At 34.8% G+C, this 22,748-nt stretch overlaps 1 protein-coding gene across 1 annotated transcript in view; it reads right to left on the minus strand.

The window, feature by feature from the left end:
* Nucleotides 1-377: 377 nt before the first annotated feature.
* The window catches only part of LOC131806392 (uncharacterized), a 33,872-nt gene continuing 11,501 nt past the window's right edge, over nucleotides 378-22,748 (minus strand). The window contains exon 2 of the mRNA XM_059130448.1: nucleotides 378-1,146. Coding sequence (XP_058986431.1) covers nucleotides 378-1,146 — 769 coding nt within the window. The remainder of the gene's footprint in view (nucleotides 1,147-22,748) is intronic.

Consider the following 22,748-nt stretch of genomic DNA (forward strand, 5'->3'; position numbering starts at 1 on the left):
TTTAATTTTTTCCCGTGTCATTTATTTGATGGAGAACATTGTTTGTGGAGCAAGTATTAATAACAATTGGGAAGCGATCAATTTCTCATACCTTAGAGAAATGCAGCGTTCGTTGGCGCATGACGAGTAAGAGGTTTTAGTTGCTTATTAAAAACTGAGAAAGAAGTCTGCTATAGCCTTAGGCGGCAAGTAAAAATCGTTGCAAAGGGAATTCGTTGATGGTGGAAGGGTCAGGCCAGGGATTGTGCATCTGTGGTGATCAAACCTGGCGCCAACAATCGGGAATTTTTTTTGTTTTTCCCCATTGGCTACACCTTTACAGGTATTTTCTGTTAAAAAAAAACTATTTGTATTTGTTGTGTTTTTAAATTATTTATTTATTTTTTCTTCTTTTTATCTTTCTCCTCCTTAATATCCCCCTTTTTAACATGACCAAAAAATGTCCAACCAAATATGCTGCACTGGCTCATCGGCAGCATGGGATTTGTTTTCGGTGCCCCAATATAAATATTTGTCGCCAGATCGGATCCCAAGGTTATGGGCGCATAATCAGGATTCCAAAAATGAACATCGGCTACACTGATTTTATTCACTCGACGCAAAATGTTATCTCTCTTCAGCAGCAGTTTTGGTGTCTTCTCCATTGGCCGGTCGACAACCTTAAGATTGGCCTGGATTTTATGTCTTTCCCCACCATCAAATCGAGACCACAAATAAACGAGCACTGTTTCGGGACACAGTTTGGAATTTGTTAGCGTTCGAATTTTATATATCGACCACGCAGCAATTGAGGAATATGCTTGACTTGGATCCAAACGGATTCTCCAGAGAACACCTTCTTCGTTGGTAAATTCAGCCAAATACACCATTGCTGTCATTTCCAGCTGGACACTGTGGGAATCCTCATCGGAGTAGTGGAGTATTGTATTGTGACTTCGTTGGCATTTGTGGCAGTAATCCTTGCTAGGGCAGTATCTCACCGTATGCGTAGTTCCCAGGCAATTGCGGCAAATCCGTTCTCTTTCGATAAAATCGAGTTTAATGTCATACGGCATGGACAGAAATCGCCGACACTTTCGCAGTGGATGATTCCGCCTGCAGAGGCCGCAATAAGAGTCCTCAGGTACAATAAAATTGTTCGACATACTGTGGAAGAGTAGATAAATTAGTTGGTAGGTGAGAATATTTTCAATACGATCGTAGCTTAAGAGAAAAGATTGAGGTTTAATTTAAATAAGCGGAACACAACTGACAACTGGTCACACACACAATCATAAACCTTATTTATGATTTGCTATTTTCCATAAACTTTCATTGCCAAACGCTAAATTTTCAGTTATTTTAAATATCTCTCTGGAGGATCAAACTCCAGAAAATTAAGTAAAAATTGATCCGAAGATTTAAAAAAAATGCATATTTGACTCTGACCAACCAACAATGGATTTGCACAATCGTCGTGACATTCTTCAACAAAAAGTTACACTCTCTTCCACACTTTTGGCAATTTTCGGATTAAGATTCTTCGCAATCCATGCATTTTAGATTTATAGTATCTTCCGCAATATTGCAGATAAAAATACTGGGAACATCTTGGTCGGCAATATTAACCCTCTGCAGAGCCAAGAATATTTTAGTCCTTTTTAAAATATAGCTAAAAACTTTCTTTAAACCACCGTTTGGAACGAATTAGGAAATTTTCAAAAAATAAAATCCGTTTAAAAATTATGTTAAAATCTTAAAAATACACAATAAAGCCGTTATATTGGGGTTTATATCGCGTGGATCAACATAGGCATTGTTTGTCATAAGCCATTCCGATATTCAAATTCGAAACTTATAATAAACGGTGAATAATGTGCTAAAATCATCAAAATATCGTATCGGAATATTTCGGGAGGTACCGTTATATCGGATCTATACGAAGACCTGGACCTGCATAGATAATTTTCTGTCACACGCTGTAGCATCCATTACGAACTTCAAATACGACATCTCAAATAATTTCGGTGAGTATTGTACCTCAAAATCGGCCTATACGAAGTCCTGGACCTGCACATACAATTTTCTGTCTCAGGCTGTAGCATCCATTTCGAATTTCAAATACCAAATTTGAAACAATTCCGGTGTATAATATCTCTTAAATCATCAAAATACCGAATATCAGGAGGTACCGTTATATGGGGGCTATACAAAGACGTGGACCTGCACAGACAATTTTCTGTCATAGGCTGTAGCATCCATTGCGAACTTCAAATACGACATCTCAAATAATTTCGGTAAGTATTGTACCTCAAAATCGTCAAAATAACGAATATCGAGGAGGTACCGTTATATGGGGGCTATACGAAGATGTGGAGCTGCACAGACAATTTTCAGTCGAACTTCCAATGCCAAATTTGAAACAATTCCGGTGCATAATGTCGTTAAAATCGTAAAAATACCGAATATCGGGAGGTACCATTATTAGGGGAATAAAGTCCTGCAGACATTATAAACATTTGAGTAGAATTTTATCAACCTACTTTATTTCGTCCGGAAACTAGAGTGATTTCCACAGACGGACAGACGGACGGACATGGCTCAATCGACATAGAATTTTATGCTGATCAAGAATATATACAGGGTTGCCCATATTCGACGGACCCATCTGGCAACGCCATAACTTTTGGCGGAGATGTCACATCGCTTAATGACATACCGCGTTTGAAGCGTCAGTCCAAGCAGATTTTTACCATGAACCAATACACGCCACGCGAGGTCTCTGAAATAGTTGAAGTTTACATTCAACAGAAGAAGTCAATTGTGAAAACTCATCGTGCTTTTAAAACATTAAAAAATGTGAGAAGTGCGCCTTCTAAGAACACCATTAAGCGTTTATACGAAATACGACTGGTAAGGCTCTTTCTAATCCGAAGAGGCCATCTAAAAGTCGACCAAGGCGATCGGGAAAGAATATCGCTGCCTTACGAGCCAGTGTTGAGAGGTCCCCAAGAACATCCCAAAAAACGCCGTTCTCAGCAGTTGGACATGGCTCGGTCCACTTTACAACGGATTATTCGCATTGATTTGCATTTGTTCCCGTACAAAATTCAATTGACGCAAAGAATGTTGCCTGCGGACAAGCCTCTTCGATTGGAATGGGCCCAAAGGTCCGTCGAATATGGGCAACCCTGTAATATATATATTGTGGAGTGCAAACTGTATATTTCGAGGTGTTACAAATGCAATGATAAACTTAATATGCCCTCCATAGTAACGGATTTTATTTTTTTGAAAATTGTAAAATTCGTTCCAAATGGTGAAGGGAATTCAAAGTTCGACCCCGCCGAAGATACAGCTTTTTTTTATGTTTTATGTTACACAGTGTTATCGAACTAGACTTTGTCTATGCAACAAAGTATCAGCGAAATAATCGTACTCTCCCACGATTTGTCTACACATAATTAAACATTTCTTACATACAAACCTGCAGAGTTTCGGATTTAAATTTGAGACTCTAAAATAATTCCGTTTAATTTTTTTTTTTTTTTTTTTTTTTTTAAATTATAGAAATTTTATCCTGAACTGCAAGGAAGTCCACTTCCTTTTGTCAGCTTGTGAACGAAATTCAAAACACTGCCGTTGATGTTAATGCCTTCGCGAATGCAATGCAACAAGTTGCAGAAGTCCACAGCACTCTTGTTCATTGTGGTCAATGATTGAAACTCATGACAGGGGAAGCAGATCAGATTAATCATTTGGCAGCTAAATGATAACGAAACTGGAGAAGGGTTATATTTCATACCTAGGTACCCACAAACATGCACGCATACTCGTACATAAATATATACAATTCATGAGCCCTTTTCGAAGCGATTTAACAAATTATGTCTACACAATTTTTACATCGGGTTGTTTCCAATGAAATGAGCATGAAACACATATATATTTATCTCTTTACTTGCATTTGCATCTTTATGTGCATTGCATTGCATCAAATGCTCGGCTTCCAACCTCTGGCTGAGCAGTGTCAACAGGAAATATTTATTTAATTAATTTGCATACATGCATACTTATCTATGTTTGTGATGGTATGTGTGTTCTATGTAATTTTTGTAATAAAAGTGTTAATTTCTTTTTGGAAAATGATAAATTTCAAGGAGTTACAGTTTAAACCAAAAAAATCGATTTTGAAAACGAAAAATACGCAAAGAAAAAACCAGTATATAAAGTTAAAGTTTAAACCAAAAAAATCGATTCTGGTGTCGAAAAATACTCTGGAATCGAAAAATACTCTGAGGGGCTTAAGCCGATTTTTAATCGATAAAGAAAATGTGCAGAAAGTAAAAAAAATGTATATATAAATACCGAATATTGAGAGGTACCGATATATGGGGTCTATATAAGGACATGGACCTGCATATACAATTCTCTGCCATTGGCTGTAGTACTTCAAATACGAAACAATTCCTGAAATCAGCAACATAAAATCCGTTAAAAAAACCTGGTAAAATTTTAAAAATATCGAATGTAGACGTTATATTAGGGTCCATTCAGTTAGTAATGTAGCTGAAATCATCGAAATACCGAATATAGGGAGGTACTAGTATATAGGGGTTATGCCAAATCGTCCACAGACAATTCGCTGTCATAGGCTGTAGTATCTATCACGAACTTCGAATACGAAATTTGAAACAATTCGGGTAAAAAATGTAAAGAAGGCGAAAAACCAGTAAAGAAAGTCTTAAAGTCGGGCGGGCCGACTTTATGATACCCTACACCACTTTGCTAACTTAGTAGAGCCCCACATAACAATTAAAAATTTTTATGGGAGAATTCAATCATACCCGCAATGATTATAATTATAATTTAAAGTTCAAAGGACTAAATATGCCGAAGCATTTGTATCTTTTAAATTCGGAATTGTACTGCCCATTTGGTGCACAATTAATTTGAAATCGGATGAAAATATATATGGGAGCTATATCCAAATCTGAACCGATTTTTACAACATTTGGCATAGATATTTCTGAGCTGTATTTGATATATTTCCCTGAATATTGTTGTTACGGAGTGCATATTACGGCTGTGGGTAACAATTACTACAAATCGGATGAAGAATATATATGGAAACTATAGCTATATCTGAACCGATCCTCACCAAATTTGGCATACTAGCTTCTAGACTCAATTCGGTCGTAAGTCCCAAATTTCAATCCATTTTGGCAAATATTAGAGGTTTGGTGCACAATAAAATGTAAATCGGACGAAGTTATATATGGAAGATATATCCAAATCAGAACCGATCTCGATAAAATTTAGCAAAGGTATTTCTGAGCTGTATTTGATATATTTTCTCAAATATTGTTGTTAAAGAGTGCATATTACGGCTGCGGAGGGCAAAAATAAGATATCGGATGAACAATATATATGGGAGCTATAGCTATATCTGAACCGATTTCGATCAAATTTAGCATACTTATTTCAAGGCCTAATTTGGTTGTATGTGCAAAATTCCATACTATTCGGGCAGATAATACACGTTTGGTGCACAATAAAAGGCAAATCGGACGAAGATATATATGGGAGCTATATCTAATTTTTTACCAAATATCTCCAATTTCCATAGGGCTCTTCCTTGGGCCAAACAAATTATTTGTGCATCTGGATAGGGGAATAAATGCGAACTGTACTTTGTTTACAAAAATACATGGACAGACAGACGGACATGCATAAACCGAATCAGAATGTGATTTTATGCAGATTATCAAAAGGAACTATGGGTCTATCTCGTTTCCTTTTGCCTGTTACAAACAAATGCACAAAGACATAATACCCTGACCACCTTGTGGTTTAGGGTGTAAAAATATCGAATGTAGCCGTTATACTAGGGTCTATGCCACGACGTGGACCTGTATAGGCAACTTTAGTCGTAAGCCATTACAATATTCAAATACGAAACTTGACAAAAAATTCGGTTATTAATGTAGCTGAAATCATCGAAATACCGATTGTAGGGAGGTACTAATATATGAAACATTTCCGGTGAAAAATGTCGCGGAAATATGCAAAAACCCGAATGTAGGGAGGCACAGTTATATGGGAGCTATACCCAAACCTGGACATATTTACCACATTTGGAATACCAGAGTAGTACTCATTTACAAAACCGTTCCATATCTCAATCCTAGACAGCAACAGTTATCGTAATTTAAAGTATCACTATGTACATTTCGAACAAACACAGTACACATTTCCAAATTTCGGTGTTCTAGATCTTTCCCTTAACCCAACGCCCAATTTGTTACTTTTTGTACAATTATAGTACACATTTCCAAAACCACCTCCATATTTTAGCCACAAGCGCCAATAGTGACATAGTACATATCGAAGTTTAGGATTTCAGTTCTTTCATTTAGTACTTTTCGTACCGCAATATCAAATTTCAGGATTCAAGCTCTATCCCTTCCACCAGTACCAAATTTAGTACCATTTAGTACTCATTGAACGAATATAGGATTCATATCCAAATCCCCCACCAAAACTCAACTTCAGATACCAACAGTTATCTATATATCAAATTTCAGAATTTTATCTCCATTCAGTACGTGCAATTACTGTACACATTTTCGAAACCCTTATATCTCAATCCCAGATACCAACAGAGACCTTAATATAAAATTCCAGGATTCAAGCTCTAACCCTTCACTCAACGACAAATAAAATACAATTTTGTACTTTTCGAAAAACTATATCACCCAATACCCAATTGTATCAAATATAATACTATTTAGTACTTTTCGTACACTTGTAGTACTTTTCGTACACTTGTAGTACACATATCCAAAACCACCTCTTTGTTAGAAATCGACCACCAAAAGGGACCCCAATACAAAATTTCAAAATTCCAGCTTCAACCTTAACCAAGCTGTTACAAATTTAGTACCATTTAGTACGGTTCGTACTCTTAGTACATTTTTTCAAAATGACCTTCATATACTGAACTTACTTTCCAACCTTGATTCTCATACCAAATTTCAAGTACCTTTTTAGAACTTTTCGTGACCTTGTAACGTGACCATTAGATTTTGCCCTGTAAATAATATTCCAGTATTTACCTAAACCATCTTAATATACGCACCAGCCTAATAAACATAGTGAATTCACCTTTGGTCACATGAAAACACTCACTCCCATAGAGCTCTTGTAGTTGAATTTAAATTATTTCCCATTGGTGGGAAATAATTCTCATTCACTTCATTGCACTTCCCGGATAAGTAGTTCAGTTATTAACTCCAGAAGTCGAGTCGTACCGGTGTTAGACCGAGGATACACGAAGTTGACTTGTGGCAGTGTCCGCAGTCGGCCCGATATCCAACATAGCCGAAGACTCCCTGCGATCCGTTCGCTTCCTGCGATTCGTTCGCTTCCTGCGATCCGTTCGCTTCCTGCGATTCGTTCGCTTCCGCGATTCGTTCGCTTCCTGCGATTCGTTCGCTTCCTGCGATTCGTTCGCTTCCGCGATTCGTTCGCTTCCGCGATTCGTTCGCTTCCTGCGATTCGTTCGCTTCCTGCGATTCGTTCGCTTCCTGCCTTACACGATTGTTTTCCCTCATTTCAGAACTGACTAAACCGAAGAGTCCAGCTACAGCCCTTCATCCGACTACTCAGCCGAATACCACCGTCCCGAAGGCAAGAGCCGAACGCCAAGGGGACGACTTTAATAACCGAGTAGCAACACCCGAATACAACAACCGAGCGAACATACCCGAATACGACTGCCGCCCAAAAGAGCCGAATACCACCGTCCCGACGACAAGAGCTGAACACCCACAACACGACTTCAGCACCCGAACACCACAACTGAGCGAACATATCCGAACACGACTGCCATCTAACAGAGCCAAATACTGCAAGCCGAATACCATCTAATCTAGTGCATCAAACAGAACCTAATCCGAATCCAACCTGCATTCCGATCGCCATCGACTAGACTTTACGACGATTACCGCCCACCCTTGCATCTAGTCGGGTTACTCAAAACCGAATAACCTCGACATCATACCGATCACCACCATCCAGGCACTATCGAACCGACAGCTACAGCCTTATCACATCCCCTCCGGTGCTCTCGTTCAACTTTGCCCTCAACCCGAAGACCATTGTCGAGAAGCTAACAGTACAAATCCTCCCAGCTGAGAGAAATCACCAACTTACTTAAACCTATACTGCATCACCTACATCCAAATCCACATGTTTATCATAATTTAGACACCAAGAAGTGATAATAAAGAATTAAATACATGAACATACCTCAGCCTTAGATAAAACCACCCGTTATAAATGGCGCCCGAGCAGGGATCTGACAAGGATACGAAAAGCGGAAAACCAGATCCACCCGCCAGCGAAGACTTGTCGAGTTCAATGAAAAACATGTTAGGAGGATTGGATGCAGAGGACTCACTGAGTCCCGAGTCACTCAGTTGGGTATATTTACTAAAACGCGAACAATTAATACATCACTGCCAGGATGCAGGGATTGCGACCGAAGGTTACAAGGTGGAACATCTGAGAAATCAACTCTGCAAGTACTTACGAGAGAAACGCACACGCGGCTCAGCAGAAGATCTGCTGCGGGAGTTGGAAAACGAGGTGAAATCTTCGGCGAGAGAATCATGCACGAACACGTCGATAGATGTTCCTACACCATCTCAGCGCACTGGAATGTCAGATTTGGAAATTATAAATATTGTCCATCGTTGGTCACTAAAATTTTCGGGAGAACACGATCTCGTGGAATTCCTCGAAAGATTTGAGGAGTTAGCCGAATGTCACAATATTCACTTTGACCGTCTTCTTCCTTCCCTACTCACTATCTTAGAAGGAAATGCATTAAAATGGTACCGTGTGAAAAGGAGCAACATTAAGTCTTGGACGCAGTTTCGAGCCGAAGCAGAGAGATTTTTCCTACCGAAGCGTTATTTAAGCCAAATCGAACATTCATTCTACAACCGAAGGCAGCAGAATAGAGAGCGTGCAAAAGACTACATTTTAGCCATGCTGTCGACTTCCAGAAGACATCCACAGCTGAGGAATATGAATCATTTGGATCGTATTTACGACGGTCTACGTCCTGAGTATAGGCATTACGTTCGGCGTAACGACTTTGCGTCCTTGGATGAACTAATCGAATTGACGGATGATTTTGAATTGTTAAAACGAGATGAAGCTCGTCTAGAGAAACCACACACGTCTCATATGCTTCACGCTGCCGATGTCCCTTACTCCCGGGACACACACTGTTGGCGCTGTAAGGGGCCTGGTCATTCCCGATGGCAATGTAAGAAGAAGGGGCTATTATTTTGCTCACACTGTGGTAAGAACGGGGTTCTCTCACGGGAATGTGCCTGCAACAATAAACAGTCTCCGACGATTGAGGAGGAAATCACTGGTGGACAAGTTAGTCGGTACTTCATATCCGTTTTAATTGAGGGTATCCGAGTTAACGCTCTCATCGATACTGGGGCATCCATAAGTTACATAGATAAGGACATTAGGAAGGCGCTGCAGGCAAGAGGGGTGCAGCCCGGAAGAGCTAAGAGGATGATCCAGATGGCCGATCAGAGAATGACGAACTGCGAAGCGGGCTTACGTTTAGGAGTAGAGTATCGGGGTAAAACGACTCAGCTCTCGGTGACGGTAGTCCCGACACTGGCCGAACCACTCATTCTTGGGATGGACTTCTTGTCCGCACGAAACTGCCGTCTAATGCTGGATGATGAGGCAGTACCCCGAGTAAACATCGATCCGGGAGTGGATGTTGTACACACTATAACATCCAGTGCGTTCCTAAATGAAGCACAGAACGCTAAGTTAGACGCCGTTCTTAAGTTTCACACCGAGCGTTTTGCTAACAGTCCCGGGTTATGTTCGGTAGCCACACATACTATCCGTTTAAAACACCAAAGGCCAATAAAGCAGCGATACATACCTCGCAACCCAGCGATGATGGCAATAGTTAATGAAGAGGTGGACAAGCTAATACTTCAGAACAAGATAGAACCGTCGTACAGTCCATACAGTTCACCAATAGTGTTAACACGAAAGAAGCAGGGAGGTTGGCGAATGTGTATAGACTACCGACAATTGAACGAAGCCAGTCAGCCCGACGCCTACCCTCTGCCGCACATCAATGCCCTGCTAGACCAATTAAAGGAAGCCAAGTTTATATCCACCTTGGATCTTAAGAACGGATATTGGCAAATCCCACTGGAAGAGGCCTCCCGACCATGCACTGCATTTACTGTCCCAGGCCGAGGGTTATTCCAGTGGAAGGTAATGCCCTTTGGATTGCATGCCGCCCCCGCGACCTTCCAGCGAACTCTGGATGCGATAATAGGAGCCGACCTATATCCATTAGTGTTCGTGTATATAGACGATATAATTGTTCTCGGACGAGATTTTACCGAACACTTGAAAACATTGGAAACCGTTTTCGAGAGATTACAGGCCGCGGGAATGCAGTTAAATATAGAAAAGTGTCAGTTCGTTCAAAGTTCCATGAAATATCTTGGTCATGTCGTGACGCCTGAAGGTATTCGAACCGACCCCGAAAAGGTGGAGGCGGTGCGGAAACTCCCCCCGCCCACTAACTTAACGGAGCTGCGAAGGATATTAGGCATGGCGTCTTGGTACCGAAGATTCATACCGAACTTTTCGAAAATCGTCCATCCGCTCACCCGACTTCTGAAGAAGACAGTGCAATGGGTCTGGGGCCCAGACGAAGCAGAAGCATTCAATCAGTTAAAACGCATACTAACCGAAGCCCCCGTCCTGAGATGTCCCGACTTCACTCTTCCCTTTTTCCTTCAGACGGATGCCAGTTGTAACGGCCTGGGTGTGGTCTTGTTCCAGCGACATTCGGAGCAAGAATCGGTCATCGCTTACGCTAGTCGGTCTTTATCTAACCCCGAAAAGAATTACACGACTACAGAGCAAGAATGTCTTGCAATAGTTTGGGGGATTCGAAAGATGCGCCAATACCTGGAAGGCTACCATTTTACAGTCATCACTGATCATCACTCTTTGAAGTGGCTACATACATTAAAAAATCCTTCCGGTCGACTAGCAAGATGGGTATTGGAGCTTCAACAATACGATTTTGCAATTGAATATAGGAAAGGCAGTTTGAACGTCGTGGCCGATGCACTATCCAGAGCTCCTTTGCCGAACATAGATGATTGTTTCGCATTAGCCACCGCCACCAATGATTGGTACGAAAAGATGTGGACAAAGGTAACATCCAAACCCCAGGAATACCCGGATTTGCAAATTATTGATAACAGACTTTTTAAACATTTTCCTCGAAAAAATGCCTTCGATCCACGACCGGAATGGAAGCTATGTCTACCGGGTGATATGCGTTCGGATGTCCTACGCGATCAGCACGAGTCCCTTCACGCTGGGCATCTCGGCATGTATAAAACCTTGAAACGTATTCAAGAGAATTATTACTGGCCTGGGATGTCCAGAGATGTGAGGAAGTATCTCCGGACTTGTGAAACATGTGCCCGATACAAGGTGGAGCAGAGAGCTCCGTGTGGGTTTATGTACACAATGCAATGTAGTGCGCCGTGGGAGATCGTTTGCGCAGACTTTGTCGGTCCACTACCAAGATCAAAGCAAGGAAATACTTCGTTATTGGTGATTATCGACAAGTTTAGCCGATGGGTGGAGCTAATACCCACAAGACGAGCAACTGCCCAGGATGTCGTCAAAGCGCTTAAAGAGAGAATAATTTATCGGTTTGGTTGCCCAAAGGTACTCTTAACAGACAACGGCGTCCAGTTCACAGGTCACATACTGGCTTCACTACTAAAAGAACACCACATTGAACATCGAACAACTGCTTTTTATGCCCCTCATGAAAACCCCACTGAGCGCACTAACCGAGTCGTCAAGACGATGATAGCCCAAAATACGGGTGCGGATCATCGCCACTGGGACAAACATATACCCGAAATTTCCTTCGCTATAAACACAGCCGTAAATGAATCGTCAAAATACTCCCCTGCCGAAGTAATTTTTGGACATAATCCCGTCACTCCAAATACATTGTTGCTACCCTCCATCAACGAGCCAAAGAACAATGCACGGTACAAAGAGCTTTGGATGGATGTAAGAGAAAACAGCAAAAGAGCGTGTAAAAAGCAACAGCATTACTATAATCTACGAAGGAGAAATTGGACACCGGCAGTTGGAAGCCTTGTTTGGGTGAGAGAACGACAGTTATCTTCCGCTGTAGATAAATTTAATCATAAACTCGCTCCAAAATTCTCCGGTCCCTACGAGGTCTCATCTGTGATACACAATAACATTGTAGAAGTGAAAGATGAGAGAGGGAAAATAAAAAGAATAAACGTGCAAGACTTAAAGTCGTATAACTCCAGTAAACAAGAGTAGAAACAAAACCAACAACTTCAAATTCTTTTAAAGAGAGCATGCGTAGGTCTCTCGAACCCTCGATACTCTCAAGATTTACATTTAAGAAAAAAATCTTAGAAACAGGCGAAAGAAAACGAGAAGGGAAAAGATTGCTAAAAAAGGAAAAAGCAAGTACCAAACAAAAAAAAGTGGCATTCATCTTGTGACAGTCAGCTAGAAAGGATGGAGCGCAAACCTACCAGACCGCGGCGAGTCGTCACCTCACCACAGGCTCCGAAACCATACATGCCACCGATGGAGGCTCGCCCTCGTATCATTTCGGATATTGTTTTGCCTCCACGACAAGTGAGTTTCCGCCAAATCACGAATAGGAGCCCTCCTCCATTAGCTCACTTTTATCAGCGTAACTCGCCAGCTACAGCCACAGCTCTCGTATCCCAGACAGCTCTTCCAAGAGACATGCCGGTTTTAGATGGACCGATGCAAGCTCGCTTGAATTATAACCAGTCAAGGGCATCATCTACAATAGTCTCCTCTGTCACCAAGAATCAATCGGACCAGACCACGCCACCGCAGCCAGTGCAGAAACGTACTCGTACAAGCCGTAGTCTGTCAAGAGCATCAGCAACAACGTGCAAGCCAGTCACCAATAGTCAGCCGGTTCTGCCCTCGGCAGACCTACGTTCTTCTGCAGTAACCCTTTCACAGACGAGCCAAAATCAACAAGCGAAGGCGGTATACGTCGTAAACCAGCCTGCGCAAAGCGTCGGCAGTCACAAGCAGCCTATACCTTCGGCAACAGCGCTCAGTAACTGCGCCATCAATCAAACGACATCGGCTCCGCCAATCCACTCACAGCCGGAACAGTTAGCTTACATGCAGCACCGAACGCAGGCAGACCGAGAGCTACTCCAATGGATGCAGTCGTTGCGTATCCAGAGACCACGCGGTCGTCGGCACCAGACAGTGCTGTACTATGCTAACCGGCCAGCGGTGAAGGTGACCTTCATAAATGCCGACCGTGCTCGTCTAGTATGCCGAAACGTGGTTTGCACAGTGCATTTGATACCCCCCTCTACTCCGGTTTCAAAACATAATGTAGGCTAGGAGAGTAGTCATAAGGTTGTAGGACAGCCAATGTTTTTTTCATGAAGTACAAATCATATATATTTTTCCAACCAAGCTGTAGGACAGCCAATGTTTTTCATGAAGTACAAATCATATATATTTTTTAACAAAGCTGTAGGACAGCGATCGAATTCTGAGTTTAAATTTTAGAAATCAATTGCAAAGCTGTAGAACAGCTATATTTTTGTTTATGTGCAAAACATATATACAATAATAAAATACGATTTAACGCTAAGTTGACATGAGCTCTCTCTGTGGAGAGTGAAATGCACCTGCTTGCAGGTCGTGCGGGCCGAACGCCAAAACTCAGTCAACCAACAAAAATAGGTAGATGAAAGAAATTACTTAAATCCCAAGTAAAAATACTTTTTTTTTCTTTGTTTTTTTTTTTTAAAGTAAGGGAAGGATGTAACGTGACCATTAGATTTTGCCCTGTAAATAATATTCCAGTATTTACCTAAACCATCTTAATATACGCACCAGCCTAATAAACATAGTGAATTCACTTTTGGTCACATGAAAACACTCACTCCCATAGAGCTCTTGTAGTTGAATTTAAATTATTTCCCATTGGTGGGAAATAATTCTCATTCACTTCATTGCACTTCCCGGATAAGTAGTTCAGTTATTAACTCCAGAAGTCGAGTCGTACCGGTGTTAGACCGAGGATACACGAAGTTGACTTGTGGCAGTGTCCGCAGTCGGCCCGATATCCAACATAGCCGAAGACTCCCTGCGATCCGTTCGCTTCCTGCGATTCGTTCGCTTCCTGCGATCCGTTCGCTTCCTGCGATCCGTTCGCTTCCTGCGATCCGTTCGCTTCCGCGATTCGTTCGCTTCCTGCGATTCGTTCGCTTCCTGCGATTCGTTCGCTTCCTGCGATTCGTTCGCTTCCTGCGATCCGTTCGCTTCCTGCGATTCGTTCGCTTCCGCGATTCGTTCGCTTCCTGCGATTCGTTCGCTTCCTGCGATTCGTTCGCTTCCGCGATTCGTTCGCTTCCTGCCTTACACGATTGTTTTCCCTCATTTCAGAACTGACTAAACCGAAGAGTCCAGCTACAGCCCTTCATCCGACTACTCAGCCGAATACCACCGTCCCGAAGGCAAGAGCCGAACGCCAAGGGGACGACTTTAATAACCGAGTAGCAACACCCGAATACAACAACCGAGCGAACATACCCGAATACGACTGCCGCCCAAAAGAGCCGAATACCACCGTCCCGACGACAAGAGCTGAACACCCACAACACGACTTCAGCACCCGAACACCACAACTGAGCGAACATATCCGAACACGACTGCCATCTAACAGAGCCAAATACTGCAAGCCGAATACCATCTAATCTAGTGCATCAAACAGAGCCTAATCCGAATCCAACCTGCATTCCGATCGCCATCGACTAGACTTTACGACGATTACCGCCCACCCTTGCATCTAGTCGGGTTACTCAAAACCGAATAACCTCGACATCATACCGATCACCACCATCCAGGCACTATCGAACCGACAGCTACAGCCTTATCACATCCCCTCCGGTGCTCTCGTTCAACTAAGCCCTCAACCCGAAGACCATTGTCGAGAAGCAAACAGTACAAATCCTCCCAGCTGAGAGAAATCACCAACTTACTTAAACCTATACTGCATCACCTACATCCAAATCCACATGTTTATCATAATTTAGACACCAAGAAGTGATAATAAAGAATTAAATATTACCACACTCGTGTTTTGACTTAAGGTTTGTGGGTCCTTGAGTAGACCCTGGCTGCGACTGAACATACCTCAGCCTTAGATAAAACCACCCGTTATAACCTTAATGTTCGAATTTCCAAAAATCCTGCAATCCATCAGTAACTCTGGTTTAAATTTCAGAATTTCACCTCATTTCGCTTGCCCAATTAAAATTATTCATTTTATACCCTCCACCATACATAGTATGAAGGATATATTAAGTTCGTTTTTCCGTTTGTAACTCATCGAAATAATGATTTTAGACCCACCAAAGTATATATACATTCTTGATCAGCATAAAAATCTAAGACGATTTAGCATCCATTGCAATCACGCTACAGTCAAAACGAATTAAGATAGGATGCTAAAATTTTGCACAGATTTCGTATAGCCCCCATATAACGGTACCCCTGATATTCGGTATTTTGATGATTTTAGCCACATTTTTCAATGGAATTGTCTGAAAATCCACACAAGAAGTTCCTTGTGAGTACTTTATCCCTTGGAAGATAATTATCTATATCGGTTCACGATATCGTATAGCCCCGTATAACACTACCCCCGATATTCGGTATTTTGGTGATTTTAGCCACATTTTCCAACGTAATTGTCTAAAAATTCACACACAAGGAGCTGCTTCTGAGCACTTCACACCCTGGAAGATTATTGTCTACATAGGATCACGATATCCTATATCCCCATTTAACAATACCTCCCTATATTTGGTATTTTTATGATTTTAGCCACATTTTCCAATGGAATTGTCTGAAAATCCACACAAAGAGTTTTTTCTGAGTACTTTACCCCCTGGAAGATTATTGTCTTCTTCGTATAGACCCAAATATAACGGCTATCATCGATATTTTTTAAGATTTTAACAGAATTTTTAGCGGTTGTTATACTTTTGAAAATTTCCGAATTTGCACACTTGCTTTTTTACTTGTTTCGTATATTTTAGTATACTTTTAGTACGAATATCCAAACACCCAGCGCAGGCATGTAAACTGCGCTTCGTGCAAAATTTCCAGATTCTAAATTCACCCGGTTTGTGTGGGATTTGATTCCAAGTAAATCAGTTATTTCATATAGAGTGAGTGTGATATAAGTATTACCACGAATCAAGTTGGAAGTATAGCGGGTGATCGATTTTGTAGACGTCTTGTGGGGGAATTGTCTCCAAACTCAATCAAAGTTTAATACAAATATTACGATATAGCACGTGTAGACCGATTTGGATACTCCCTTCGAGAGTTATAGCGGATGTAGACACACAGACAGAAATGATTTTGTTACTGGTTTATTTTTAGTGTCACAGTAGTACATACCAATATGTTCTTCTCCAAAAAAATCATTTGGAAAGTTTGTACAATAATTCAAAAGGGTAGTTTTTATCACCTCTTTTACATTAATCTGGCATTTTTGCTAACGATTTACCGGGTACCTCCCTGTTACCAACAAAACAAAAATAAAACACAATTAAATTGATATTGAAGTGCAATGTGTTTATTGTTTATAAAATGTAATACAATTATAATTATTTAAAAATATAAAACTATGAAGAGTATTGAGGAATTGTAACATATAACATAACATTATACGCGTAGGTATAGGGGTAATTTATAACATTTAAACTGCCGAGAAATAAATTGGAAGAACATTTTGTCACTGTAAGTGCTTTCCTGAGCTATCGAAGATGAAGTTTTTGAAAAAAAAAGAAAAGCAAAATCACAACCAAAGTGAAAATAAAACAAAAATGAAATTAATTATAAAAAATAAAGTATGAAATAAACGAAACTAAAAATATATACACAACATCGAACCTATAAAAAATTAATTTGTTGCGTCAAATATTTGTTGAACACCAAGGCAGAGTTGCAGCTGAAAACAAAACCTTCTGTGTGAAATTGGAGAAATAAAGTATAAAAACAAAAATAAAATAATATGATATATAATGAAATTTTATAAGAAAAACAATCGGTGTCCAAACGGATAAATAAGAAAAAGTAAAAAATATAGGCAAAAATAAAATGTAAAGAGTTAGAAAATATGAATGAAAAAAAAAAAAAATTATAAAAATATACATAAATGTAAATAATAAATAATATTGAGAAAAAAACTAATTAATATACGAAAAATACCTATAAGTTTTATTTTTTTATAAAAATAACATATAAATGGAAAATAAAACGTTTACTGAATGTCGGATAATATAATGAAATAAATAAATAAATAAAATATAATTGTGACAAAAATAATATGTGACAAAAAATAACACTGGGAAAATTCAAAATATTAATATTCCAGCTAATAAAAAACGATAAAATAAAAGAGTAAGAATATATAAATCAACTACAAACTGAATAAGTATAAATAAAATAAATATTTGAAAATAAGAAAAATTAAAAATTGAACATAAGAAAAATTAAAAACTTAAACATGGAAGTAATCCCAAAAGTTTATAATTAGGATATAAAAATAAGGAAAAACTAATTTATTTGAAGAAAACAAAAAACAGCAAAAATTAATTTAGACCCATAGAAATTAAAATATAATAACACAAAAATAAAAATACGTAAAATAAATAAGAATAAACATTAAAATAAACAACGAAAAACTAAAGTAAGAAAAATCATAAAATAGAAAATTTGGATAATGTTATTATGCAAAAATTTAAATTCAAAAATTAATATTAATTTAAGTCAATAATTTTAATATAAAGCCTGCAAAATTCAACCAAAAAGAAAAACAAAAATTTTAAAATATATGATACAAAAGTTAATTATAAAAAAACGATAAAATAAAAAAATTAAATAATGTAATTATCCAAAAATTAAAATACAAAGATTAATATATTTTTTAAGTCAATAATATTAATATAACGCTTACAAAATTCAACTAAAAAGCAATAGTTTTAAAATAAAGGTTACAAGAGTTAATTGTAAATTCAGAATCAACCTTTTTTTTAAAATTATGTAAAAGAAAGACATAAATTAATTATAAAAACAAAAACATTTTTCATGAACGCAAAAAAACATTTTTTAAAAGATGTTAATTAAAAAATAAATAATTTAAGTATGAAATAAAAATTACAATAACTTTTCAATAAAAATATAAATATGGAAATAAATAAAGAAACAAATATTTAAGTTAATAAAAAAAATGGGTTACAAAATTCAATGAAACTTAAAAAGAAAAAAACAAAAATTTAGTTAAAATTAAAAACAAAACATTAAATAAGAAGAAATAATGAATTAAAAACAAAATTAATAACTAAATTAAATAAAATAAAAGTAAGAAAAAATAAATGAATTTGAATAAAAATTGAAATTAAAAAAATTTATAAGAATGTCATAAAAAATAATATATTCAAATTTAATTCCTAAAAAATATATGAAAATTTACCATAGTAAAACGAAATAAATTAATAACTTATAAAATTGAAAACATTAGGAAAAATAAAAAGGAACATATACAAAATAAATATTAGATAAACGTAATATTTATGAAAAATATAAGTTTAAAGAAGTTATATAACATACAGCATAAAAAGTAGCAAAAAGTGGGAATTAGAAGTTACAAAAAATGATAATAATAATAATCAAAAAAAGTTTTATATAAGTTACAAAAACAAGAACATAGTTTGTAAACCGAAAAGGAAAGTAGAATAAAAAGGGAACTTAAAAATAACGTAATTTATACAAAAATAGATGTTAAAATAGTAATCCGGAAACAAAATAGAAACCCAATTCATAAAAAATAACATAATTATGGAGGAAAATAAAAAAGTAACAGGAAAGGAAGACACCAACAAAATATTTAATTAAAATATTTATAAAACTAAAATTATACTATAACACAAATAAAATTTAAGCATCTTAATGAAAATTGATAAAACAAAAATAAAAAATAAAATATCATTAAAGAAAAAAAAAATAACGGAAAACAATAAAATAAGAATAACACATAAATTATGTTAAAAAAAAACTACAAACCAAAAATTTAAAAAAATATATTAAATAGAGCGAAAAGAAAACTAATATTTTTTTTAAATCAAAAATTATTATAAATAAAATAATATGGAACAATATATAACAAAAATATAAATATTAATTAAAAAAATAAATTAATACACCTAAAAAATAAAACTAAGTAAAAATAAAGAAAATTTAATTTAATTAAATTAATTTAAGAACGTAATTAGGAAGTTTTAAAAAAGAGCATAGGTTACCAACAAAATATTTAGTTAAAAGTTTAATATGAGTAAAAAACCAAGAAGGAAATAGAAAAATCATAACGCAATTATATATAACACAAATTATAAAAAACTAAGAACAATGTAACATAAAATATTAATAAAGGAAAAAATAACAGAACGCAACGCAAAAGTAATATAAAGAAGTAAAATAAAGTCATTCGAAAAAAAAATGTTAAAAAATAATAAAATATGAAAAACAAATCATGATATTTTTAAATGAGTAATGTATATAAATAAAATAATATACATTAATATATAATAAAAATATAAATATTAATTAAAAAATTAAATTAATAAGCATAAAAATATAACTAAGTCATAATAAAAAAATAATTAAAAACATAATTTAGATGTTATACAAACTGAAAAATAAGTTACCAACAAAATATTTAATTAAAAGGTTTATAAGTAAAAAAAGAAGAAAATAAAAAAATCATAACCCAATTATTGATAAAAAATAACGAAAAAAAAACAATAAAAATAAAACATAAATTAAATAAAAAAGTTAAGAACTAAAAACCAAAAATGTAAATAAAATGTTAAATCCGGGGAAAATATAATGTTTTAAAGTAATAATGAATGTAAATAAAATAATATAAATAAATATATAAAAAATGTAAATATTAATTTAAAAAAATAAATTTATATAACTAAGTAGTAATAAAAGAAAAATTAAACACATGATTAAGAAGTTATACAAAAAAAGTTACCAACAAAATATTTAATTAAAAGGTTTATATGAGAAAAAAACTTAGAAGAAAATGGAAAAAATCATAACACAATAACAACGAAAATTAATAAAAAAAAAATTAAGAATAATATAAATTAAAATATTATTAAAGAAAAAATAACGGAAAAAAGGCAAAAAGAAAAAACATAAGTTATATAAAAAGTCATTAAGAAAACTAAAAACCAAAAATGAAAATAAAATGTAAAATCAATATCAATAATTAATATAAATAAAATAATATAAATAAATATATAATAAAATATAAACACTAATTAAAAAATTAAATTAAAACACATGGAAAATATAACTAAGTAATAATAAAAAATTAAAGAACATAATTAAGAAGTTATGCAAACAGGAAAATATTTTAACAAAGGTTTATGAGTAAAATACAAGAAGAAAATAGAAAAATAACATAAAATTTCATTAAAGTTTTAATATAAATAAATAAAATAAAAAGTTAAAAAAAATAAACGTATACATAATAAAAATATTAATTAAAAAAATTAAATTAATACGCATAAAAATATAACTAAATAATAGTAAAAAATAATTTAAGAACATAATAAAGAAGTTATAGAAACAGGAAAATATGTTACCAACAAAATATTTAATTAAAAACAAGAAAAAAAATATAAGTCTATTATTGATACGAAAATTGATGAAAAATAATTATATAACATAAAATATAATTAAGGGAAAAAATTACGAAAAAAAACAACAATACAAGAAAAAAAACCAAAAATTATTGAACAAATATAAAATAACACATAACGCACATTGATTAGAAAGTTGAAATAAATTTTAAATAAATAAATCCAACCTTTAAATAATAAGCAATCAAGAAACATTTGCTATATTTGACACAAATTCCTTACAAAAATTGATAAAATTCATTTAGAAAAAAATTAAAAGACAATATAACAATATTAGAAGAAAAAGAAATAAAAATATATTAAAAAAAAAACAATAATCGTGATAATAAAAAATTAAAAAATTCTAAAAACCAATAAAAATCAAGATTGAAATTAATGAAATTAATAAGAGTAATAAAATAAAATATAAAAAAGTCAATTAAACTGAAATTCAAAGTAATAAACACTAACGAAAGGAAAGTTAAAAAACACAATTCTTTTTTAATTGACATAACTAATAAAATAGAAATAAACATAATGAAAAAAGAAAGAACGTCGAAACAAAGCTGAAATGGAAACTGAAAGAAAGAAATAAAAAAGAAACGAATTTGCAACAATATTCTCACATTTAAAAAACAAAACAACAACAAAAGCAGGTTTGACAAAAAAAAAGAAAGGAAAAAATCACTGAACTTTAATAGAAATTCAAACACATTTTGATAAAATATCAAATTAAGTGGAAAAAATAATAATAAACAAAAAAATCCATGGAAAATTAAAAAATCCATAAGTATATTAAAAATTAAATCTAATTGATAAAAATCAAAATTATATAGCATTCAAATAAAACAGAAAAATAGTATATAAATAAAAGGATTAAAATTAAATAAATAAAAATTTAAATAAACAAAAAAATAAATGCAAAAATGGTTATAATTAAAAATAGCTGAATAATTTTTTTAAATTGAAGACAAAAAATCTTTAATTAAAGGTAAAAAAGAATATACAGTAAAAAAAATAAATATTAATAAAAAAATTAAAACGAAATTAAAAAATGAACGACAAAAAATAATAGAACAAACTGCATGGAAGGAAATCGTGATTAAAAAGTCATATAAAAATATAGAGTAATTAAAAAACCAAATTAAAAAAATGTATATTTGAAAATAAATAACTAATAAAATAAAAACTAAAAATAATATTTAAATAATTACTTTTGTAATAAAATTAAAAAACACACTGCATGAAAGGAAATCGAGATTAAAAAAGTCATATTTTTGTAAAAATGTAGAGTAATTAAAAAACCAAGTTAAAAAATATATATTTGAAAAAAAATATATAAAAATAATATTTAAATAATTAATTTTGTAATAATATTAAAAATGGCTTTAAGAATTACAAATGTAATAAAATAAATGAGAAAATAAAAAAATCAAAATTGAATATAACCGTGATTAATAAAATGCACATTTTTAGAGATAAAATTAAAAACAAAACCAATATTTTTTTGGATAACTTTATAAAAATAAAAATCAATTGAAAAAGTTATAATTAAATCATGAAAAATAAATCAGGGAAAGAACACCGATAACGAGAACCAAAGACATCAAGAAATAAAGTTAAATAATATCTCTATATAAAATAATAATAAAAATATAATAATTATAAAGCACAAGTATTAAATAAATGAATATAATATAATTGAAATAATTGAATAACATAATTTAAAAGGAAAATACAATTTGTTCAATAATAAAAAGGTATAAATTTAATTAAGAAAAATAAGAATATATACGAATCAAAATAAGATGTATTAAACAAATTATTAAATTTGTAATATATTTT

The sequence above is a fragment of the Musca domestica genome, unplaced genomic scaffold (assembly GCF_030504385.1).
Source record: "Musca domestica strain aabys unplaced genomic scaffold, Musca_domestica.polishedcontigs.V.1.1 75, whole genome shotgun sequence".
Classification (NCBI taxonomy): Eukaryota; Metazoa; Arthropoda; class Insecta; order Diptera; family Muscidae; genus Musca; species Musca domestica.